The following is a 26,286-nucleotide window of genomic DNA, read 5'->3' on the forward strand; positions in this document are numbered from 1 at the left end:
ACAGAGGAGCCTGGTGGCTATAGCCCATGGAGTCGCAAAAGAGTCAGACACGACCGAGCACAACCGTGCACTTTTTTGTCCCTTGTGTCCTCCTCGTTTTAATCTGCTGGCTTCACTCACTTTCTTTTACGCATTAGCCAGCTGTCCCAAGGTTTGCACTGTTCTGAGACATATGAGGAGACGGAAGAAAATTGTTATTTCTATTTATCTATGCCATCAACTGGGAGAAGGAAATGGCATCCCACTCCAGTATTCTTCCCTAGAGAATCCCATGGACAGAGGAGCCTGGTGGGCTGCTGTCCACGGGGTCACAGAGTGGGACACGACTGAAGCAACTTAGCATGCATGCATGCATTGGAGAAGGAAATGGTGACCCACTCCAGTATTCTTGCTTGGAGAATCCCAGGGACAGAGGAGCCTGGTGGGCTGCCGTCTATGGGGTCACACAGAGTTGGACACGACTGAAGCGACTTAGCAGCAGCAGCAGCAGCAGCAGCAGCAGCAGCATGTCATCAACTGTCATCCTGACAGGATACCCAGGAAATCTTACTTTGGAGATTTTGTGGACACTATTATCTACTCTAATTAAGTCTATTTTGGTCTAATATTGTCATTATTTCAGGAATAGAAGCTTAATTAGAAGAGGAAGTAAATGTATGTACTTTCAATTTCTTTCTGTCTCGTAAGTTGTGCAAAGAAAGAAGGCAAGCTTGCAAAGGTGGCCTGATTTTCACTTGGGCGCTGCCTGACATTCATTGAGAAGGGATGCTCTTAGTCCTCAGGATGGAGTGGGCAGTCGCCCAGGGCATCAGGGAGCCGAATGTGCAGAGAGCAGAGGGTGGCGAGCCCACCGTTTTCTGACTCCTCCAGAGACAGGGCTGTGTGTGCAGGGCTCTGAATCTCACGCTCTCATACATCCATATTTAAACGTAAGTGGAAGAACACGTTTCAAAACGAAAGAGTGCTTTTGGCAGGGGATTTCTCTTGAAATTATCCATAACTCGAGTCCTCCATTAGCACTCTTAATAAAGAGTTGGCTTTGTCTCGTGGTGACATGGGCTGTTCTTTTTTTCAAGCATGTAAAAGCTCTAGCTATTTTAACTGTGGTGACAGCTATTTTTAAAAGCTCCTGGGCTCATTCTTACCGAAGGTTCCTTGCCAGAAAATTGAGGCACGGGGCACTGGGCCTGCCACTCCTCCAGGTGGTCTCTGCAGAAGGTGATGTTGTGCAGCAGGAGACTCTCGGGGGTTTGGCCTCGAACAATCCGCCTGTTATTAAAATAATAATAATAATAAAGCTCTCAGATTTGAAAGTGATTTTGTGCCTTGTGATTGCCACGGATACAGAGACTATGATGGACTCTACAATAACACTTTCACTGTCTTACAATCTGGGCTGGGGTGCATTTCCTTGAGCTTCTTTAAAAATAGGAATTTAAGAAGCTTCAAGTAACTTTGAAGAGCCCAGAAAAGAAGTGCCCCTCGGTGGTATCCTGTGTTAAATTGAAAGTGTCTACATTAGAGAATTCATAATGAAGGAAATTGTTTGAACACATCCTTTTGTCGACTGTTGAATCTAATTAGGTTACATCTTGTCCTGATTGCTGATTTGGGCTAATTGGCTAACTGTACTATTCGGGTCTTTTGCAAATTTATTGAACTTCTTCCCTTCCTGGTTTGTTTTTGAGCACCTTCAAGTTGTCAAATGAAGAAGTCACTTGAATAATGGTATGTGTCCCCCCAGGGACCCAGAGCAGGCTTAGTATTTGATGGGGTCCAAATAGGTCAATGTAAAATGTGCCTTTTAAGATGATATCGTTGAATTGGAGAGTGAAAAAAGAAGCTGGCCTTCATGAATCACTGGATCAAGAGTCCTGTGATCCTGCTATATTAGATTTCCTACAGATGCGGTAGCAACTGACCCAGGACAATTTGCTTCGGGGCCAATTCCTTCCTTTATCTACTGGTGCACAGGCTGTGACGCATGGGGTACTGAGGTCATACAACCTAGGCGTTGCTCACTTCCTAGGTGTTTATGAGTAAAATACATGGGTTTATGTTTTGAGGAACATGGTCCTTGCAGAGAAAGCTTAGCATCACACTAAGCTTTAAAAGTGTGTGCTTAGCATCACACTAGGCTCCTCAGGTCCTGGGTAGCCTGTGGAGTAACATATCCCCTTTTGCCTGGGAGGAGGGCGCAGCAATGCTCTTGGAAGTGGCCTGGAGAACTGCCATCCTGGCCTTTGTCCTAGTCTGTTTTATGGAAGTCATCCAAACTTGATAACATCCCTTTGAGTTAGATGAGCAAAACTATCTGTGAATCTCCCATGAGCAAACGATGCCCAGACGTTGGAAGAGTGAATAAAATACAGAAGCCAGAAGAAAAGAATCTGTAAATTTTAACACCTTCCTTCTCAGGCCTCAGACAATTCAGCTTGTATCCCAAGGGACCTCAGAACATTTCTCAAATGCAGTAAGCATCTTTTTAAAAAATTTTAAACTTTTTATGTCTTCATCTATGCCATCCCATAATAAGAAGATTAGTGGGCTTTAACACATTGCAATAATCCTACTTTACTTGGCATTTTTGTATAGAATTTGCAAATTACTTTTTGCTGTAAACAGTAGCTGTAGAATACTTCAAGCTGAGAAGATTAAATGAGGCCCTTATCCCAAAATAAGCCTTTCAACTAAGTTAAAATGACTAAAAAAAAAAAATTTCATCTTGTGAAATGTTATTTGGGTATTAAAAAATATCTCCAGTGAAACACTGCCCGTTGAAATCCTCTTGTGCTCCTACAATGCACCACGGAGTGAATGCCGAGGAGGAAGGATCAGGGCGATGCATGCATAATTTTTGTGAAGAGGTCTTCTAGACGCATGTGAATTGTGAAGAGCTCTCAAGTGAACTCCAGGGGTTAACACTCTGGCATCAGCAGAAGAACTCAGAGAGAAAGGAAGGCCTGACAGCCTTTGGGGTGGAAGGCTTGGGGACTACATACCACCCACCCCATCCCCCAAATACAAACAGTCAGGGTGAAGGATGACACATTCAGGAGAGTCAAGTGCAGCTGTTTTAAAGTTAAAAGAGGCTAGAAAGCCTTTAGCCAAGCAGCAGCATCAACGTGCACATTGACTGACTAGGTTTCTAAAGACTAGCCGAGGGATGGGCCAGTTGGTTTAGGGTTAAATATGCTGCCAGGGGCAATTTTTCCTTCTGTGTTTGTGTGTTGGACAAACTAATGGATGATGGGGAAGCTCTTAACCGGGCAGAGCCAGTGCAAGGCACATAGAAACCCCTTGCAAGAAGGGGAGGCTAAGATTGGGGGTGCATCTAGGATGGGGTGGGAGGTTGGAGGAGGCAGCTGACTTGCTGGGAGGTGCAAACTGAGAAGAACTGCCAGAGGATCCCACACGGCAGCCACAGTCACCACGAGGTGTGTGACCTTTTCGGCACGCCATCCAGTCTCCGTCACCTTGTGCTTGTCCTTCCAGACCTGGGCAGAAACAGAGCCCACCTCTGAGACCAGCCCCCTGCACTCAGCAGCTGCTAGGGTGGGAGAATGGGTGCAGGACAGAGTATCCAGCGAGTGTGGGTAACAGAAAAGGAGCTTCTGGCAAACTATGCAGGGCTTTGCAATATCACCAGTCACATTCTCCAAGTGTGGAGGAATGTTTTATTCATGTAAGTAGAGACTGATCTCCAGGGCTTGTTACCACTAAAGGGTGGGTTGTCTGAAAGCCAGTGTCTTGCATCTGACTCTGTCATTTACTTGTCCTTGGATTTTGAGTGACTCACTTAACTCTGAGCATCTATTTCCTCCTTATGAAATGGGAAGACCAGCACCATCTTCATTGGACAGGACTGTTGTTAGGGTCACATTGACTATATGCATATATGAATGTGCTTTAAAATTTTAACATGGGAAAAAACATCAATTTAGGAAATAATTAATATGGGACAAACTAGTTTGTTGTTGTTGTTCAGTCATGTTTGACTCCTTGAGACCCTGTGGACTACAGCACTCCATGCTTTCCTACCCATCACCATCTCCCAGAGTTGCTCTAATGCATGTCCATTGAGTCAGTGACACCATCCAAAATCTCATCCTCTGTCGCCCCCTTCTCCTCCTGCCTTCCATCTTTCCCAGCATCACGGTCTTCATCAATGCATCGTTTTTTTTTTTTCATACAAGGTGGCCAAAGTATTGGAGCTTCAGTTTCAGCAGCAGTCCTTCCAATGAATATTCAGGACTGATTTCTTTTAGGATTGACTGATTTGATCTCCATATAGTCCAAAGGACTCTCAAGAGTCTTCTCCAACACCACAGTTCAAAAGCATCAATTCTTAGCCTTCTTTATGGTCCAGCTATCACATCCACACATGACTACTGTAAAAACAATAGTCTTGATTATATGGACCTTTGTTGGCAAAGTAATGTCTCTGCTTTTTAATATGCTATCTAGGTTTGTCACAGCTTTTCTTCCAAGGAGCAAGTGTCTTTTAATTTCATGGTTGCAGTCACCATCTGCAGTGATTTTGGAGCCCAAGAAAATAAAGTCTGACACTGTTTCCACTTTTTCCCCATCTATTTGCCATGAAGTGATGGGACCGGATAACATGATCTTAGTTTTTTGAGTGTTAAGTTTTAAGCCAGCCTTTTTACCCTTCTCTTTCACTTTCATCAAAAGGCTCTTTAGTTCTTCTTCACTTTCTGCCATAAGGATGGTGTCATCTGCATATCTGAGGTTATTGATATTTCTCCTGACAATCTTGATTCCAGCTTATGCTTCATCTAGTCTGGCATTTCGCATGATGTACTCTGCATAGAAGTTAAATAAGCATAGTGACAATATATAGCCTTGATGTACTCCTTTCCCAATTTGGAACTGGTCTGTTGTTCCATGTCCGGTTCTAACTGTTGCTTCTTGACCTGCACACAGATTTCTCAGGAAGCAGTTAAGGTGGTCTGGTATTCCCATCTCTTTCAGAATTTTCCACAGTTTATTGTGATCCACACAGTCAAAGGCTTTAGCATTCTCAATGAAGTAGAAGTTGATGTTTTTCTGAAATTCTCTTGATTTTTCTGTGATCCAGCGGATGTTGCTAATTTGATCTTTGATTCCTGTGCCTTTTCTAAATCCAGCTTGCACATTTGAAAGCTCTTGGTTCACATACTGTTGAAGCCTGGCCTGGAGGATTTTGAGCATTACTTTACTAGCGTGTGAAATGAGTGCAATTGTGTAGTAGTTTGAATATTTTTTGGCATTGCCCTTCTTTGGAATTGGAGTGAAAACTGACCTTTTCCAGTCCTGTGGCCACTGCTGAGTTTTCCAAGCATGCTGGCATATTGAGTGCAGCACTTTCACAGCATCATCTTTTAGGATTTGAAATAGCTCAACTGGAATTCCATCACCTCCACTAGCTTTGTTCTTGGTGATGCTTCCTAAGGTCCTCTTGACTTTGCACTCCAGGATATCTGGCTCTAGGTGAGTGATCAACCATCATGATTATCCAGGTCATTAAGATATATTTTTTATAGTTCTATGTATTCTTGCCACCTCTTCTTAATTTCTGCTGCTTCTGTTAGGTCCACACCATTTCTAACCTTTATTGTGCCATCTTTGCATGAAATGTTCCCTTGGTATCTTTAATTTTCTTGAAGAGATTTCCAGTATTTCCCATTCTATTATTTTCCTCTATTTCTTTGCACTGATCACTGAGGAGCGCTTTCTTATCTCTCCTTGCTATTCTTTGGAACTCTGCATTCAGATTATATCATATCTTTCCTTTTCTCCTTTGCCTTTTGCTTCTCTTCTTTTCTCAGCTTTTTGTACAGATACTCAGACAAACATTTTGCCTTTTTGCGTTTATTTTTCTTGGGGATGGTTTTGATCACTGCCTCCTGCACCATTTTGGTAACATGTAAAGACTTAAAAACATTATCTTTGAAGGTCCTATATTTCAGATGATGCTACTCTAGCTTCCTGATGAAGGAATTAAGAGTATCAGGTGGGTGTTGAATGCCAGAACAGCATTTTATGGCATATTTGAGCAAAAAGGAATCCTAGATACCAGATGGGGAAACTGAGGTTCAAAAAATTGAAATGGCTTGCAAGTGGTCACTCTGGTGACAAGTGGCACAGCCTAGATCAGGTTGGTCATCTCACACTCTGTCCCTCCACCACACGGGGTTTCCTAATGGATTATTTTAGTCCAGCAAAAGTAAAATCTGAGTATCAAAAATATATATCCCAAGGATTCCCATATAAATTGGATTGTGGAAATAGATTCTAAATAAAATATAGATCTATTGTTATCCAGCATTCATTAAAATTCTCATATATCAGTCAAGATTCCCCAACAGAATTGGTTAGAAAAAATGAAGTCCCTAACCATCTATATTGCTTTTTTTTTTCAGCATAACTAAAAAATACACTATGTTTGGCACAGTGAATTTGCTTTTTCATACGTTCTCTGTGTCCATCTGTCCTGCATGTCATGCTCCTCCATCCAAGAGAATTTCTAAGACTATTCTGAGATTCACAGAGATAAAATCTTACTCACTGAGTGTCATAAGGACTCACCCTGCTCCGTGGATAGCCAGACCAATAAAGAAGATGATGAAAACATGGTGCGTGTACCAGAACAATTCATAGGACACCTGCCGGATGAATTCGGTGGAAGAGGTCATGATCAAGATCAAAGCCAGAGAGATCAATAGGCCAGTAATGCCCGCGATTGTAGTTAGCAACTCAGTGATTGTGTTCTAAAAGAAACAAACACCATCACATTAATGTTTCAGTTCTATTTTTCCATTTTAGGATCAACATTTGAGAATCCAAACAGGGAGCAATTCAAAATGTACCAGTCAGAAGCACGCTAACCTTGGGAAGGGTCCCCATACACTTCTAACAGGGGACTTCCTTATCCTTTCCTCTGCCCCCTGAGGGTGGAATTCACTATGCTCAACTTTTGTCCAATGTCATTTTGTTAACTACTTTTCCCCCCATCTGTATAAATCAGCCAGCATGCCAAAGTTGATGATGTTGAATTATAATTAGGACAATATATGAAAATGCATTTTAGGATACAATACTGCAAAAAAAAAAAACAAAACCCACACCGAGTTTCAAGGTTTTAATTTTTAAAATAAAAATGAGACTCACCATGCTTAATTGCATCTTAACATTAATAAACACTTTTCTGGAGAGGTCCCTCAGGGGCGTCCCTAATAAAGCAGCTGCACACTCTGTTCCCCTGGCAGTTATTCCTTGCTCTCGATTTTTAATTGGAAGGACCATGACTTGCATTTCTTTCATGCCACCTCAAGAGGCTTGGAATATGGCTTTCTAAATCCTAGGTGATCAATAAAGATACAGCTATTCCTGTCAGATAGACCCTGCCACAAGGCCAGAATTCTGACCTGTTAGTGTAGAGGAAGGTTAAACAGCTTTTCAGAATATGAATCTTAAAACATTTTGTTTTATTGGGAGTTTCCCATATTCTGGTCAAGTCATTAGTATTCACATACTGTGTTGTTATCTTTGAGACAACCATGAGCTCCATAAATGCACACTGTATTTTTTGTCAGTAAAATCTCATTGATTTGGGCCGCTTTGAGATCTTGAGGTAATTTAAACAGGGATTTCTATGTTGTTTACTTTTTCCTTTGTGGAGCAAACAGTGGAAATAAAATTGAAAGGGTTATGTCTAAAACATTTAAAAGACTTTTTTTTTTCCCAGTGTACTCAGGCATTTTAGAAATCCATTGATATCACATGGTGTGCTAATTTCAAATCATTCTTCTTTGCTTATTAAAGCAAATCCCCACTTCCCTCTTCTTGTGACATATTTATAGACTGGTTTGAGTTGCAAGGGATCATCTAAAACAATTCCTCTGTGTCTCATTAGAAATGCTCTATAATGTACATGTTGTGTTATGGGTATCCATCTTTCTCTAAATATCCTAGATTAGAAGGTTTCTTGACCTTAATTAGTATTTACATAGTATATTGCCTTTAAAATTTTGAAATAGCCATATGGGGAGTAGCTTAATCATGTTTAACTTGCTTCAAATTACTTTAAAAGTATTTGTAATAAATATGATTTATTGTATAGTCTCTTCAAAATCTCGAGATTTATTCTTGGTTATGTATCACAACAGATTTCCCAGAGCCTTAATGGGGGACAGAGTTAACCGCAGTAGGTGCCCAGATAAATCCTGCAGCTCCAATAAGGACACCAAAGGCATTCCACTCCCATAGGCTTAGGGCCTCTGCAGCTTCTAATTACTGTCAGCTAAGAAAATGTAGCTCTACTAGGTCAGTGGCCTGATTTTCAATATCACTGTAGGATAATTGGAAGACATGACTCGGAAGAATTTCCCCAGAAAGAGACTTTGAATATTGCTTCTTCAAGTAAGGCTAAATGGGCAAAAGGGTCACTTAAAGAGATGGCCCAGACAGTATTGGAGGAATTTCCATTTTGGAGAGTATTGTCTTAGGTTCTTCTTGGACAATACAGATTTTTGATCTTGGTCAATATGCAGGATACATTTTCCAATATGATAGGCAGTACATGGCAAAAGTTTAGATCAACCAGGAAAACAGAGGTGGGGGGTGAATTAAAGGAGAGAAATGTCTTTTCAGGAGGATTTCTGTGGCTACACATTGGGTTTTCTTTTTGTTTCTTACATGTACACACAACTAATTAGCATTAATGATGTCACTGGCCATGCAGGTCTCATTATGGAATTTACTGCTCTGTCCAGCATCAGATTTGGCAAACTAGCCAGTCATGTGTGTGCCAAAAATGACACAGGAAAAGCAATCCAGAAAACAATTTGCAAACTGAGAATAAAGACATCCAATTCATCGTCCCTGAATTTAGATGGCACTTCACATTCTTTATGATTCTAATATTGGCAAAAAATATCTAATCATGAGCTACTTTGAAAACTTAAGGTAAGGTTTAATAGGTTATTTCATTCCTTGTTTAGGTGTATTTATTTCTTTATTTTTTGCTATAAACTAATTAAGTGGCATCAATTTTTCTTGCTCATAACCTCTCAGCAATGATGATGGCAGAAGAAAAGAACTTCCTTTAAAAGGTGAAACTGATGTTAGCATTTGGCAGAAACTGGCTCTCTAGCTTTTTAAAAAATTTTCAAAAGCTTTTGAAATACAGGATTCCTTATAAAGGGATCAGAAAAGGAAGGATTTAGGGGATGAGAAACGATGTGACATGCAAGAAGAACTCACTGTGTGGAAGGTCCGGATGGGATTGAGGTAGGTCTCATTTGGGGTGTCACCAAGTCTGGCAAGCGCAGCCACCAGTCCCTCTGCCTCTGGCGACTGGCTCCAGTGGTAGTGTTCCAGGTTAAACAAATGCGCCACGATGTGGATGGCTGCGGGCGGGACGGCACGAACAGGCACCATGTTAATTTCTTCCTTTGCTGTTACTTCCCTCGTGCTCAGACGGCAAGGTGTCTGGCTGCAATGCGGGAGACCTGGATTCAGTCCCTGGAAGGAAATGGGAAGGTCCCCTGGAGAAGGAAATGGTAACCCACGCTAGTACTCTTGCCTGGAAAATTCCACGGATGGAGGAGCCTGGTGGGCTACAGTCCATGGGGTTGCAAAGAGTCGGACACGACTGAGTGGCTTCACTCACTCATGGGCAGGGGATGACATGGAACAGGCACCATGTTAATTTCTTCCTTTGAGGTTACTCAAAAACTCAATTCTATCTGGTCAAGTTTCTCTGTGCTGGTTTTTGTAACCTCCAAGGAAGAGTAATTTGTGCATCTTTCCTAGTGTCTTGAATGAAATGAACTGAATACTTTTGAAGATACTGTATGATTCAGCACATTCTTTTTTTTTTTTAATTTGGCTGTGCAACCCATCACCATATTCATTTTAACTATATTAAGGCATAAAGTAAATTTCAACTCACCATAATTTAATTATAAATGTATAATCATTCTGGACATAGTATAGATATTATGATATACAAGCTAATTATATATATATTCCACCTTATACATATATATAAGAAGATACACATAGACACACATCTCTTCTTTCCCAAGAAATCAGAAAGTATTTTTCTAGAATACTATATATCAAACACACTTATATATATGCATATAACATATGATATAGATATGAGAAGAGACAGTGGTGTTTTTGTTCTCTTTCAGACATTATATTTTTTATTCTTACTGTATACATTTTAGTGAACATATATATATACACATACACATACACACATATACTTATATGTATTATTCCAAGTGGACCAAAATAAATATTTATGAAACTAAAACTCTTAATATATTCTTAAGAAGAAAATTTAGTTTTATGATTCTGGGAATTGGTGATGTCTAAATTCCAAGTGAAGAGAACAAGCTCAGATCACAGCATCATCTGGCCTAAGGAGTGTATGCCCAGTGCTACTTTCTTATCTTCTGAAATCTATGGGGATGCCAGCAGCCCCAACATTCAGACAAGAATATCCTGAGGCTCTTCCTGCCAATGGGAGCCCTGCTGGGTGGCCAGATGATACTCACCATTGAGATCAGATTCAAATGTGAAATGATAACTCATTACCCAGAGGATAGATAATTTCCCAGTTGACATCTTTTTTTTTTTTTTCCCCTGCCTCCACAGTGAAAAGTTGCAGAGGTTTCTGCTATTCTAAGTCTCCACAGTTGTGGGTGAATTCTGGGGTCAACTATGGTTGTACACTGTGAGTTGAGGTGTGGTTGTTGTTTAGTGGCTCAGTCGTGTCCGACTCTTTGTGATCCCATGGACTGTAGCCCACTAGGCTCCTCTCTCCATGGAATTTCCCAGGCAAGAATACTGGAGTGGGTGAGGGGAGTGAGGGAAAAGGAAACAGCATGAGGTTCTGTGAAGTCGGAGGCATTTGGTTCTAGTAGCAGATATATTTAGAAATGTCATCTCCTATTTGTCCTCTTCTCTCTGGCTCTGAGTTCTGAGCCATTCCCTTTTTTGCCCTGCAAAGCGGTCTTCCTGTTTTAAGACTTGTTTTTGAATTGTTTTAAACAATTCAAAAGTTGTTTTCTCAAGCATTCTTCAGTTCCACAGGCATGGATGATGCCTTGATGACATTTCCCCAGATATTATGGTTCTGATGATCTTTTCCCTGCATTGTTTGATGGATCTTGGCCCCTCAAGACTTGATCATCTTGAAATCTCAACACCTGTCACTGGCTTAGCACCAGCCTGTCTTTAGTAAGGGCTTCCCTGACGGTTCAGTGGTAAAGAACATGCCTGCCAATAGGGGAGACAGAGGAGACTTGGGTTCAGTCCCTGGGTGAGGAAGAGCCCCTGGAGAAGGGCATGGCAACCCACTCCAGTATTCTTACCTGCAGAATCCCATGGACAGAGGAGCCTGATGGGCTACAGTCCACGGAGTAACAAAGAGTCAGACACGACTGAAGCAGCTGAGCATGCATGTGCTTAGTGATGATTTGCAGAGTGAGGTTACAGAAGGGAGAAAGGTCCAGACACACAATCTACGTACAGCATTGTTAGAGTAGCATTTTCTCTGCTAATATGTATTTTTGCATTTTTTTCTACAGCCTTTAAGTTGGAAATAAATCCAAATGTACTTTTGGTTGAAGCTTTTACTTAAGAATGCAAAGCACGTGACAGTGTTTCTGAGCCTATGATGTTGACTAACTCCTTATGGATTTAGTGAGGTAAGCACCCAAGAGGTAGTGTCTTTCCTTAAATGTTTTTCTTGTCAACATATGCAGCCATGTCTCTGAAGGGGCTGCCTTGTGTGGTCCCAGCATCCATGGAGCTAGAAAAGCTTACCTGGCAGCAGTCTCTTGCACTATGTTGTATATAAAAAGGAAACTATTTTCTTAGTTCAACATAAACATTGTCTAGTATTTTTTAATAGCTGTTTTCTGAACAATTATCTTAAAGTTTTGAAGAACAAGTAATCTTTTCCCTAGCTAACAAATATTGAATACTTATTGTACTCCAAATGCTGTTATAAATTCTTTAGGCATATGATCTCATGTAATCCTCAAATATTAGTCTTATTTCCATTTTACAGATAAGTGTTTAATAAATTAAGAGACCTGTAGTCCACTGATGGAAACAATAGGGTAAAACTCTGCCTATGCCAGAGCCTGATCTATTGACCTTTAAGTTATACTGCTTCTTTTCTCTAATCAATAATTGCTATACTTTACTGAAGATGAATTTCTCCTAAGGGCTTAGCTAGACTCTTTGAATAGCTCACTTGGTGTCTCTAATCTAGAGTCAAAGAGCTCCTAAGACTGATGACTGATCATTATCTTTGGAGTCTTCTTTGTAGGTGGGTGTGAATCCTCTGTCTGCATTTTATCCCTCACCCTCACGCCTCTGCTCATGCCTCTCTTCCATTCTCCCTCTGCGGACGAAAGCACACCAGAGAGAGAGGAGTTATTCCCATTTTACAGAAACAGACACTGAGCTTCAGGCCCCAAATTAAGTGATGTATTTACCATTAAATAACCTACATTTGATGGTCAGAAAAGGAACACAGGGCAAAATCTAGGTCTTTTATAGTCTACATTCTATAGCTTCTTTCTCCCATGTAATGAGCTGTTGGTCACAATCTACTTTCTATCAGGTTGATTTCCACATGAACATTTGGCACTGATAAACTCAATTTAAGCACATTTATTGAATGAGCAAAGATATTGAGCTCTTTATCTATTCCTATTGCCAGGTTTCCCATAACAAGTCTGAAGAAATTAATGAGGTAGAGTATGAAAACCCAAGATGCTTTTCACAATGTAGCTCTTTAGGGAATGTATTGAAAGCTATTCTTTCCATTTTTTTTCTAAGTACTTTAAAATTGGCATCTTAAATGTTTCATTTCTCCAGCTATCTTCATGTTGTTTTATTTTCAGGTGGTACAGTGGTAAAGAATCCACCCGCCAATGCAGGAAATGCAAGAGACACAGGTTTGAACCCTGCAGAAGGAAATGGCAACCCACTCCAGTATTCTTGCCTGGAATATGCCATGGACAGAGTAGCCTGGGGGGCTACAGTACACATGGTCATAAAGTGTCAGACACGATTGAGCACAGCACAGCAGCGGTGGTGCCTGTGCGCACGCTCAGTTCCTCAGTCATGACTGACTCTTTGCGGCCCCAAGGACTGTAGCCCGCCAGGCTCCTCTGTCCATGGGGTTTTCCAGGCTAGAATTCTGGAGCCAGTTGCAATTTCTCCAGGGGATCTTCCTGACCCAGGGATTGAACCTGCATCTCCTGCGTCTTCTGCATTGGCAGGTGGATCCTTTACCACTGAGCCACCTGGGGATCCATTTTCTCTTAGATTGTACCCTGATTTTATTGTGATCTTGCCTTGGAACCAAAGGTATTCCAGCTACCAAATCCAGGGTTGCTGGGACTTGATAGACATCAGGGGAGAGATGGATTGTGTTCTTTTTCAGACATTATATTTTCTATTCTTCCATTTATATGTTTTAGTTATTTTAATATGAATAGCTGTGCTATCTATGTTTACAGTGACCATTGCTTCAAGTATATGATAAAATAGTGACACACTTTTATTTTTTCTTTCTTAGTCATCAAAATCATGTTACTAGATTTGGGATGAGCACGTGGGAGAGAAACTGCTGAAGAGGATATGTCTCAGTCACTTAACTTCTTTTAGTCCCTGTTTTCTCATCTGTAAAAGGGGTGGGTTGAACTAAACCATGATATCTAGGCTCCCTTCCAGCTGTCTGGCTCCTATGTCTCCATTTGAAGTTAATTGGGAACATTTGTCATCTGAAAGGGAGCTGCAGTCCAATATGAGCAAACATGAAATTTACCATTTTAAAACATTTTAAAAATCAACACTGTCTTAAAGGACCTTCTTCAGTCTTATGGCAAATCCAGTGTCACCAGGTACACGGGTTCTCTCCTCATGGTGTCTCAGAGGACCTTCTACTGATCACTTGGCAGATCTCAAGGTACACATTTGCAGAACCCACTTGAGTTCCATGCTAAAAAATGCTATGGCTCAGTCTTTCCACTATTTTTTCTTACCAAAATATTTTTTACAGTTAAAAAAGCTGCAATCTTGGACACACTACAAATGCACATTTAATTGCTGTGTGAACTTTGGAGTTCAAATAAGGAGCTTTTATTGAAGAGTGAACAAAAAAAAATTCATAAAGGCTACAATTAGAGCCAGTTGCCCTGAGAAAGTTCCTTTTTTTCTCCCTTCTTTCCTTCTTTTTCTTTTTCAGGAGATCAAAGGGAGCATAATTGAGGGAGAATCTTGGAAGTGTGGTCAGTTCTATGCTATCTCTCTGCCTGCTTCTCAGTGATAACAGTCATTTTGGAGTTAGCCACCTCCTAATTAAGCAGCCTTTAGAAAGAAGGACCCAGGGACAAATTCTGGCTGTGTTTCTTGCAGCCAGAATTTGGCCCCAAACTTTCAAATTTGTGGTCTTATTTCTGCAAGAATATACATATTCTCTGGCACTCTGTGCATGCCAATCATTTGAAAATCACATTAAATTGTGTGAGGCAAGACAGGGGAGACGCCTACTTGGAACTCTCCATGCCTCAAGCAGAATTAGATCAGTAGCCATCCCTTTGGGATCAGGTCTGAAAGCATTTGGGCCTTCAGGATTGTTCTCTGTGGTGGGGCCTCCAAATCATTTTTTCTCAGCATCCCGATTCTGAGGTCACTTCTCTCAACCTGTCTCTATTGTGTTTCTTGGGGTTTACAAACTAATCAACGCATCAGGAGCTGCCTGTGAGTCATTATCCACGCCTGGAACCTAGCAGATGCCAACTGCGGGGACAGACAGAGCTGCCAGGGTCACAATTCACAGCCCCTTGGAAGGAAGCTCGGGCTTAAAGTACTACTATTCAATTGGAAGGGTCTTCAAGGTCTACTGTGGGCCAGAGTCCAGAAAGATCTGCATTAAAGAGAACAGAGAGGCTGCAAAACTATGATTTTTATACCAGGGAGGTTATGGGGCTCTGAAAATGATTTATTAGTGGTTGAAGAAGGCTCCGGCAGCTCTTATCATAGGCAAGCAAGCAGGAAGGCAGGAAGCCAAAAGAAGAGTTCCTGTCACTGCATTTTCGGTGATGCCCTTGATTATAGATACCATTGTTTGCCTCTTCCCTCCTCCTCCCCAGCCTGCTTTCACCAGGCTCTAATTACCTCCTTTAATGATTTGACCAATTAAAGCCTGCAGTTCAACTTATAGGGGAACGGATGAGAAATTAGAGGCTGGCACGCAAACTTCGACGTGGATGCACTTCCAAGGTTACACACCTCTATTAAGCCGGTCGGCTATTTGAAAAGCAGCATAATGGGCGATGCTAATAAAGCAAGCACAGGGACATTTTCAGCATTTCCCAAGTGAATACACCAGAAGGACAAAATGTGAAAAGCAAAGGTATATCTATGAAACCAGGGCTTAGCATTTTTCTCCCCCTAAAAGCACAGTTGCCAGCCGCGTTTCTTCGTCAATGTGAAATGTAATAATTGCTTTGTCAGGGTTTGGGAGAAGCAGAGCGCTCTCTCTCCACCCTCCTGCCTCTGCCTGGAATGGAAACAACTGCGGGGCTGCTGGTTGCCATGGCGGTGGGAGATGAGGAGCCTCTGCTCTCAAAAGCAGTCAGACCCTGCTGGCACAGCCCTGGGAGACATTTGGGAGCCTGGCAAACAGTGGGGATTCAAGGAGAAGAGGGCCAGGAAGAAGACTTGATTCTCTCCAGGGATTTGTGAGGGAAAGCAGGAGAACAGGCATCCTGCTTTGTCTTGTCATAGCAGAATGTGAATTGATTATTGTGGATGACTGGCGTCATTTTGAGTCTCTTTGCTGCCCACACACTATCTTTCATCCACCCCAAAATGCTCCCGGTTCCCTGGCAACTCCTGAACGCTTACATCTAGCACCCTGTCCCAAGAAATCCCGTGATTTATCTCTTTTTTTCCTGCTGGCCAACTGTCCTACTCATCCTCAGGTTTGACCAGATTTGTTGAGGTCGTGTGCTGCGACCAGGAGAGGGAAGAGGCATAAGGCACAGCCTCACATTTTAAGGTGATCAGAATCTGAGAAATTGTATTGTGTGGTAGGAGAGGTGCCCGGGGCCCAGAGATAAGGAAGCCCAACAGCCCAGATCTGGCAGCTCAGGGGGAAGCTGGCTAAGCATGGAGCCCTGGGTATGGTGACAATTTATCCAGTGAAGAAGGAGAGGGCAAGCATTTCAGAGAGAGGGAATAGCAAGGGCAAATGCACAGCCTGCTCAGGGACCACCAGTAGCTAGGAAAAAGCAAGCGGGTGTGGTGAGAGATGAGCTGGTGCAGAGTGGGCAGGACTTGGTGATGGGAGCCTGCCCGCCAGGCTACACTTGATCTGATTCTCTTTGCAGCGGCAGCAGTAAATGACTTGAAGTCTGTAGATTTCCAAGAGGTCCACTTCTGACAGCTAGTCTGCACATCTCTTAAGAATGGATAGACTGCTTTATTGTTTTTTTTTTTTTTTAATTCCATGGATTAGGACATAAGGAACTTATCTGAGATCACACAACCCATCAGTAGCAGGGGTATAAAATAACTTGGTCATCTGCTTCTAGTCAACTGCTGTCCTTGTGAATTATGCTCCATCCTGAAACCATTACTGACTATACCAGTTTCAGGAGGTTATACATAGTTCCTATTATGGTATCTCGGGTACAGAAGGCAGATATTCAACATGCATCACTGATATATATATATACTCTTGATATATGATTCTGCATGAAGAAATATACATACTCAAAGGTTTAAGGAGAAAAAATCATTGCATAACACATATTTTCATTATTCTTTGATTCCTTTTCTGACATGTTTTGAGGCTCTGGGTTTTTTGGTTCCTTCTCTCTATTATATCTTTATAACTTTCTCTTAGAGTCCAATTCTGCCTTAAAGCTATTGCAGAATGAGCGGTCTTCCTGCCATTGTAGTGTGTTTTATCTCCTCTTTAAAAACAGAATTAAACGTTCTTAGGCTTTAAAGGAAGCCTAGAGTTTCCTTGAATTCCTTCTCTGAAGCACTTTCCAAGATGCAATCTGGATTCCCCTAGAACAGCTCCCCCAACAGGGAACTCAGCCCTCTCAGGGGACCCTCATTCTAATTTTAGATAATTTTCAAGGTCTGGCAAAGGCTTCCATTTCTGAGCTTAAATCTGCTTCCCTGAGTCTTCATTCCTTCCTGCATTTACTCATTCATCACAGGTTATTGGCATCTACATAGACTCTGCACCACGGCAGGCCTCGGAACACAAAGAGGAATGAGCCCTGCTCTTTGTCCTCCAAACTTTCTCTGTTTTCTCTAGAACATGCTGTAGATTTACCCTTAATTCTTAACAAACGCAGAAGAACTTTTCCAAACATTTCCTGGGTTGGCTTAATCTGACGTTGAAGACAGCCAGTAGGGAGCTCTCCCTACTTGTCTCAGCACACACCCAAAATTGTGCTAATTGGCACTGGGGCACCGTCTGTCATGTCTTGTTGCTTAATTAAATCTACATTTGTTTTGAATGTTCTTTTTATTCTGCTATTTTTTTATGCATGAGAGGATAAAAACAAAAGAGAAAAACATTTTATAGTTAAATTAGTTTGAGGAAAACAGTCCTGAATCATAACTCTTTATTGTTCAGATAGCCTTTTATTTCAATATCTTTGTTGTCCAACAAAACCACAAGCCAGTTGGTTGTTGCCCCTCTTCATTTCTTCCTGACCAGAGTTTAACCTTGACCTTGGATGCTAATTTCTAGCGCTTTTATCTTGAACTCTCTTGTTTTCTAATTCAAGAAATGGTGATAACAATTTATATGGCTATAAAGCTTCAGATCTTTTCAAGATCTTTTTATATCCACTAGCTCAGTGCTGTTCAAAACCTTGTTCACATGATCTTGCTTTTCTTCTTTTTATTGTCCATGATACCACTTGATAGTCATTTTCCCATGACTGAATGGGATTTTGAGTATAGGTTAGTTTTATTTCTGATGTGAATTATATTGAATAACAAAGTGTTTATTTTTCAAGTGGGTCTTTACCACGGTGTTATCAACAAGCTTAATTATTCAGAAATGAAAATGAAGTTTCATACACTTTTCCTTGACAAATTGAAGGCTTGGTAAAGAAGAGAAGGCATGAATGTAAATTAGAAACTTAAAAATCCATTTGTCTAAGGTTTGCATGGTCAGATGGAAGGCAAAGATTCCTTTCACCTAAGGGTGACTCTTTGGCAGGGAGGGAATAAACAAAACTATTAAGTGAACGTGCAGTATTATAAAATTAATCAGACAATTAATAATAAGCACTTACTTGCATTAATGACTATTCCGTAGGCAACCAGTTTGTGGAATTTGAGGTTTTTGTCTAATTGCCTCCTCCATGGTCCTCTGAAGCACTAGAGTAGCAAAAATTAGAAAGTCTTATTCAGGGAAAATCAAAGCAATAACAGTATCATGAGAGTCAAGAGGGCAAGACTCAGGCTCTGCCTCTAAATTACTAACGGTGGGCCTACCTGAGTCAAAAAATGAGTGGCCATTAATTAGTCAAACAAGCAAAATCAAATGGCTATTACTAGCTTTGCTGAAATTCCAACTCAATAAAAGTGATTGAGTTAGTAGTTCCTCGGCTAAAAGTCAAAACTCTAGAATAAACCTGCTAAGAATCATGCATTGGCTAATTTAGAAAATGAAGATGATAGCCATCATCCTCAGTGATGTGGTTTAAGTGGTCTACAAATTTTTCCTTATTACACAAAGAAAGGCTCTATATTCATCTACATCTAAATATTCATAAAATTATGAAGATGATTATATGATAAATTATTTAGTCTAGAAGGGTTATTGAGGTCTCATTTTTCTGTACAGAGCATTATTCTGTTTGGCAGGAAACACAGGTAAGTACTCAACGCAGTGAAATCTACATAATTAGGAAATGCCCCATTGTGTCTGCTAGGGGTTAAAATTTACATACTAAAATCTATGTACACTAATTGTGTTTTCCTGGGCTGAAAACTCAGAGAGACGCTTCTTTAGTGGCATTTGACTCATCTACGTATCTATTTCCTTTTAATCAGAAATGGTAATAGTTCAAGCTGTTATAATGCTTCCATCTTCATGAGTCAGGTCAATCTTATTAGCCTTTCTTTTCCGATGAAGCAGATGCATCAGGGGAAGGTTGAGCAATGAGTCCAATGTCATATAAGGTGTCAATGGCAAAAGGAAAACACAAATCAAATGTACCAATTTCTGATTTTCAGTTTTAGCCATTTTGTCCTCTCTACAAAGAAGCCCATGTCAATCTAAACAAGATTATTGGGGATTTCGTAGTGAAGTACATCTTTGTTTTCAATAGCACTTATATTAATAGATCATAACAACGGAAATTATTTCAAATAACTTAGTACTTACAGTACTTGTCCCTCTCATGAATGAAATCAGGTTTCGACTGACGGGTAATAGAATTAGCATGCAGTTAAAATTCAGGCCCACAGCAGATGCACGAGCCCAAGCCAGTGTCGACTGTCCATATATAAAGACATAAGAAAGAGATACAGTGAAACAGGGAAGCTGGGGGAAATAGAATGCGTTTTGTTTCTTGAAATGATAATTAATGCATAGTACCCAAATCTACTTACACCCAGAATAACTCGCGTATAAAGGAAAGACTCTTCCTCTTCGTACCAATAGAATGTATCAATAAACAGATATAAATTCACTCCCAGCCATGAGAGCTAGAGCAGAATGGAAAAAAGGGCCAATCAATACTGTCTTCAACCTTTCCTTCTTCTCAAAATCATTTGGGGTTCTTGGGGTCTTTTTTTAAAAGTGAAATGAAAAGCTTTTCAATATCAATCAGAATCATTCCATTTACTTATTTCTTATAGGTTAGTTTTGTAACAGTTATTATCATGATAAGAAATTGTTAACTTTATTAAAAAAGGTTTGAAATACATAGGGGTATACTTTAAGGAATTTAATGAAAAGTACAGAACCCTCCTAATCAACATTGCTATAATGTTTTAAGTCAATGATGTCAAGAAGGAGGAAATCTTTAAAAATCAACTCAGAAAATACTTTAGAAAAATTCCAATGTCATAGTCTAATTCAAACACTTCCTTTGATTTACAGAAACATTCATATGTGATGCAAATGAAAACCACTTGACTTTAAAAATAATGATTTGCATGATTCTGCAAGAGTAAATTAAGATTTACCAAGGTGTATCTACTGAATGTTTTCTAACAAGTTTTAGTCTTTTAAGCAGGGCAATACTTCACTTTACTTAGTATTCCTATACAAGTTATCTGAAGAATCAAGGTATGCAATGTATATGTTTAGAGCTGAATATCAAAAATGATACTTACTACTAATACGATGGAGAGACTCTCATTCAAAACCCAGCATCCCATCATGACAGCCTTGGTCGTTTGCGATTAGCAAATTATTTCTTTCATTCAGCTCAGCCTGAATGTTGTGTCCTTAGCAAGGGCTTTTTTTGCTATGGTATTTTATCTTTTTGTCTTAGGAAGCACCTACTGGGAGCAGCTCTCGAGGAATTTCTAATTAAAGACTTCTTGCCAAAGGCACATCTCCAAGTTGACACGCCTCATGACCTGGGTGAAAACAAGGCAAGTCTCTGTCTAATGATTCCTTTCTTCAAAGATTTCACAAGAAAAGAAAGCTCGTTTTATTAAATTAGCCTGATGTACTTTATACCCCATTCATTTTCTACATGATTGCAGTCAGGATGATAATAAGTCCTTATGTAAATTTGAAAAATAACCCAACCGCTGAAGGCTGGATACAGCAAAACATTTTAATAGAGTTTTTGCCACTTTGTTCATTTTAGTTTCCTCATTTCCTTTCTTCCTCTTCGGAAAAAGCTTTTTATAGAAAACATAGAATGATGGGTAAATAAATATAAGTTAATCTTTCAGAAGATGATGAAGAAAACCAGAGAAGAATCTTTAAAAAAAAAAAACCACACAGATGGAGGAACTTTCATAAACTTAAAATGTGGATGGGACTTCCCTGGTGGTCCAGAGGTTAAGACTCCATGCTTCCAATGCAGGGGACCCAGTTTTGATTCCTGGTTCAGGGAACTAGATGCTGCATGCCACAACTAAAACGTGATGCAGCCAAATAAGTAAATATTTTAAAAATCTGTAACTATAAAGAATGAAGGAGGCAGTTTTGCGGGATTGCAGAATAAATTGTATTTTCCACCCCCAATCCCACTTGGTGTACCCATGAGGTCAGTGAGAATATTCTTTCATACTTTAGTGATCCAAGGAGTGGCTCTGTCCGGGCCTGGTCCATTCTCTGATATTGTGTAAGTTACAGTTATTAAATGGGGCTTCCCAGGAGGTGCGGCGGTAAAGAATCTGCCTGCCAATGCAGGAGATGCAAGAGACAGGGGTTCGATCCTTTGGTTGGGAAGATCCTCTGGAGTAGGAAATGGCAATCCATTCCAGTATTCTTGTCTGGAAAATTCCATGGACAGAGGATCCTGAAGGGCTATAGTGTTTGGGGTTGCAAAGACTCAGACACAACTCAGCGACTGAGCACAGACACATAGTTATTAAATACAGTGACTATGACTGCTCTGCTTTTGAGTATGCTGTCTAGGTTGGTCATAACTTTCCTTCCAAGGAGTAAGCGTCTTTTAATTTCATGGCTGCAATCACCATCTGCAGTGATTTTGGAGCCCCCCAAAATAAAGTCTGACACTGTTTCCACTGTTTCCCCATCTATTTTCCATGAAGTGATGGGACCAGATGCCATGATCTTGGTTTTCTGAATGTTGAGCTTTAAGCCAACTTTTTCCACTCTCCTCTTTCACTTTCATCAAGAGGCTTTTTAGTTCCTCTTCACTTTCTGCCATAAGGGTGGTGTCATCTGCATATCCGAGGTTATTGATATTTCTCCTGGCAATCTTGATTCCAGCTTGTGCTTCTTCCAGTCCAGCATTTCTCATGATGTACTCTGCATATAAGTTAAATAAGCAGGGTGACAGTATACAGCCTTGATGTACTCCTTCTCCTATTTGGAACCAGTCTGTTGTTCCATGTCCAGTTCTAACTGTTGCTTCTTGACCTGCATATAGGTTTCTCAAGAGGCAGGTCAGGTGGTCTGGTTTTCCCATCTCTTTCAGAATTTTCCACAGTTTATTGTGATCCACATAATCAAAGGCTTTGGCATAGTCAATAAAGCAGAAATAGATGTTTTTCTGGAACTCTTTTGCTTTTTCTATGATCCAGCAAATGTTGGCAATTTGGTTCCTCTGCCTTTTCTAAAACCAACTTGAACATCTGGAAGTTCACTGTTCACGTACTGCTGAAGCCTGGCTTGGAGAATTTTGAGCATTACTTTACTAGAGTGTGAGATGAGTGCAATTGTGCGGTAGTTTGAGCATTCTAATATATAAAATACAGGTATTTTGGCAGCATTAACCCGAGGTAAGAGAGCAGTTAGTGAAATATCCTCAGTAGCTTTTTTAACAGTGAGACATATAAAGATGTAAAGTCTTCATATTCATTTCTTTAAGCCAATAATCTTCCATGATGAAATGATTTGTTATTTCCGAAGTGTTTAGGATTTACATATCTTAGAGGCATTATTCAGTTGGGTTATAAAAATTAATTCAGAAAGACTACCTCCAGAATTTTATACTATCTTATCTATTTTAGATTCAGTGAGTGTGAGACAGAGCTGGAGTTTTCTAGCCTTCTGTATTCTCCACACGGTGTTACAAATGAGGGGCATATATTGCTGAATAGTAATGTGTGGTCACATTTTTGTTGTTGTTAATTGCCTAGACTATTTCTAGTGCTACAATAAAAATAAAATTTAAAGATTTAGGTTTAAAAACAACACAGCATCTTTGCATGTTCCATTCTTATTTCTAAAATGTTTGTTCCTCATCTTGAGCAGGCAAAGACACTATGTGTTAAATCTATTATTCTTTCATAGCGTAAAAGATGGTTCATAGTTGTGTTATAAAAGTATAAATCATGACAGCTTCTGCATTTTTCTCTACAGATTTTATTTTTGTAGAACTTACCATGTTTAGTTTACTCATATTAAAAAATATGTGACTCTCAAATTACATTCAGTTTATTCAGAGCTCAGCACTATTGTACAGTTGATGGACATGCTTTTTCTTCTCAAATTCTCTATATTCATATATAAGAATAATCTGTTGACACCACTGGTTGGTTTACAATATTGGAATCAGATTTTATAAAACACAAAGTATCGTATCTTATATTACACACACACAAGTTCAACTCAGTCCAGCCTCTGCACTCCCCAGAAGTCCTCAGTTTTGATAAATATCATATTGTGATTTCTCTCTTTATTTTTAATATATCTGGGGAAATTCGAGGATGCCTATTCAGCCCCCAGTGGCTGCCCTTGTTTTTATTGCAGTGAAGAAATTTGTACAGATCAGGATTTAAATCAAAGCAATCTGAATCATTTCCTAAGAATTCAGGTCAACTGAATGGAGTTGCATCTAAGGAGAGGAAATTGTACAAAATTTACTAAAATGATATGAATGCTCAGCACTCAATCTAGCTTCATCTAATTGCTCTTTGTTGGTAATAAGTTGTGCTTATTTCATTTCTCAGGATTTTCTCAGAAAAAAATGAAGCGAAATTTGTTCTGTGTGTTTCTAAGGCAGATATAGTCCTTCTAATTAAATGGATACACCCATTGGTTCTTCCAGCTCACCACAAAAGATATGGATTTTTTCCCCTTGTAAAGATGACCAGTAACAGACTTTCTGTAGTGGAGAAAGTAGGAGGGAAACCAAACAGATATGTTTACAAAGGCAGGTTAATTGTGTGTGTATAAAACAGAAACTCCATACTACCCACACTACATTTCTGGACTGGATTTACTCCATTATATTTTTTGTTCCTTTTCATTTCTTAGTTGAACAGTTGACCCAACAAAAAAACACTTTGATACTCAAGGGCAAGATTGATCATCCAGTAGCTTTTTTGCTGCTGCATACTAAAATCTAAGTTCCCTGTAGCCATAGCAGAGTTCACAGTGCATAAAAATAGCATTGCCAAATCTTCTAAGCATTAGACATGTTTTTACCCCTTTTCCTAAAAGCAAAAGTGAAAAGAGATGAAAAAAGTAAATTAAAAAGTACAGACACATATAGTATCAGATCTTTATATAGTTATTTTGAGGAGCATTTGTTGTAAAAATTATGAAACTCTGTTAGATACATCATATGTTGAATGAATTCATTTTTTAAGGAAAAAGTAGAACAAAAGAAAAGAGTTCAGAAAGGCCATGCATTGAAATATATCTGATTTTTAAAATGAAATAAAATTAAATATATCACCAACATCTTACCATTTGCTGAATTAAGTATATTGTATTTTTGTTTTAGGAAAGGTTGTGCTCTCTTAATATTGTATAAAAATAGCTTACTTCACAAACGTAGATTGGCATTAGTCAGTTCAAACCTTTTTTCCCCACTTAGGCATAATTTATTTATCCAAGTTTCCCAATTTCAAATGAACACTAACTGAGACCACAGCACTGATCACATGATACTTGGCTCAGAGGGTGTTAGAGTTTGGATTCCACTATTTAGAAGCTTACAGTGTAGCAGGGAAGTGGCAGGACATGTGTAGCAATAAAACAATCATTTAAAGGTGAGTACATCCTGGAATGGCAGAGATTGTCCACCTGGGGGCCACTGAAGCACAAAGAGATCTCGATAAAGGATTTACTGTAGGGAGGATGCTCTCTACATGGGGATCAAGCTGACTTTTGTCAAAAATGACATGGCATGAAGAAGAAAAGGAGGAAAATAAGTTTGAATTTCTGTGTCTCTCAAAGGGTCAATTGAATGAGCTCCCAAAACATCAAACAGCAAGGAAAATGACTCCTGCTTCCAATCTCCTTCCTGCAGTCACCTCTGATTCGGTCTGCTAAGCCCAGAGGGCTTTTGCTTTGTTTGGCGTCCATTTTCCTGCCTTCATCTTTCTCATTGCTCATGTAAGTTTGCAGCACGTTTCATCTTTACATTTATTGAGTCCCCTACAATCTTTTTGAGAGTCATTTAGAAAGCTACTTCTTATAGGGCACCGATGCTGATAGCCTCAGGACCACAGTTCAAAAGTGAGCAGAGAGACTAACTCATCATTTCTTATCCCCAAACTAAGTGGCACATTTCAAAGTCTCCTGTTTTGCCAATTTTAACTTTTTGGTTTAGGAGTCTGGTGAAAGTCAGAATTATCATACTTTTTATATTTTCTATCATGCCCAGCATACACTGAAACATAATAAATATTAAATAACAGACACAGAACTGCATTCATTTCTCTGCTTCTTAAAACATAAGACAGTTCTATACAAATCCGTACACAGATACATTTGCAGGATTTTCGAGCAGTGTTTTCCCTTAAAGTTTAAAACTGAGAGGAAAGTTTTCCTGTCTAGGTCGTGAATTATTTAACTTCTGGGTTTAGGAAAATTTAAAGTTTAAGAAGGCTAGTCTGGAAATCCCTTCTTTGCATATCCAAGCTGTTCATCTCTCAAAAGTCAAAGTGGATGCCAGAATTCCATAGATTTCATTTTTCAAGATGAACATTCATATTTGAACATATTTCAAAGCAGATGGTTTACAGTTCATGTATTTGTTGCTGTTTTCCTGCCACAACAACTAAATATTGAAGACACATATTTGTGATGAGGAGAGCATTTCCAAACCGTCTCTCCCGCTGCTCTTTCACACTGCGTGCTCTAATCCCTTGTGTGCTGCAGGGAAAGGCTCTGAGGAATGAAGCAGTGAATTACATCCATTTGATTTAATAGACAGTGGAGGGGTGCAATAACATAAAACAAGCTTCCTAAAAATAAATACTTTATTTTTTGTAGCAGTCATGAATTTCCTGGTAGCAAATAAGAAAGCAAATGAACACGTATTGAAATATTCTGTTTTCATGATCCATTTAGATGAACTGGAAAGTTTACTTTTAAGCCCTCTACTACCTTATAAGGCAGTTTGCCAAACTGTGGGACTGTTTGATCACAGTTCAAGAAAGAAGAGGAAAATCAAATGAAGGTTTAGTTTTTTTTTTTTTTTTTTAAGTAAAGCCATCAGATAAGAAAGTATCAGCTGGAGAAAGCATTATACCTTTGTACTGAAGGATGCCGATGTCCCTCAACAGGTTCACTGATATCTCTCTTCTAGGATG

General features: G+C 39.7%; 1 protein-coding gene across 1 annotated transcript in view; it reads right to left on the minus strand.

Annotated features, from left to right (window-relative positions):
* Nucleotides 1–20,472, minus strand: part of NOX3 (NADPH oxidase 3) — a 65,874-nt gene extending 45,402 nt beyond the window's left edge. The window contains exons 1-7 of the mRNA XM_069598918.1: nt 20,425–20,472; nt 19,696–19,791; nt 19,469–19,579; nt 18,372–18,456; nt 9,265–9,410; nt 6,589–6,770; nt 1,146–1,269 (exon numbers count right to left, since the gene is read on the minus strand). Of these exons, the coding sequence (XP_069455019.1) occupies nt 1,146–1,269; nt 6,589–6,770; nt 9,265–9,410; nt 18,372–18,456; nt 19,469–19,579; nt 19,696–19,791; nt 20,425–20,472 (792 nt within the window). The remainder of the gene's footprint in view (nt 1–1,145; nt 1,270–6,588; nt 6,771–9,264; nt 9,411–18,371; nt 18,457–19,468; nt 19,580–19,695; nt 19,792–20,424) is intronic.
* Between the last annotated feature and the right edge of the window lie 5,814 nt (nt 20,473–26,286).

Source organism: Ovis canadensis, chromosome 8 (assembly GCF_042477335.2).
Source record: "Ovis canadensis isolate MfBH-ARS-UI-01 breed Bighorn chromosome 8, ARS-UI_OviCan_v2, whole genome shotgun sequence".
NCBI lineage: Eukaryota > Metazoa > Chordata > Mammalia > Artiodactyla > Bovidae > Ovis > Ovis canadensis.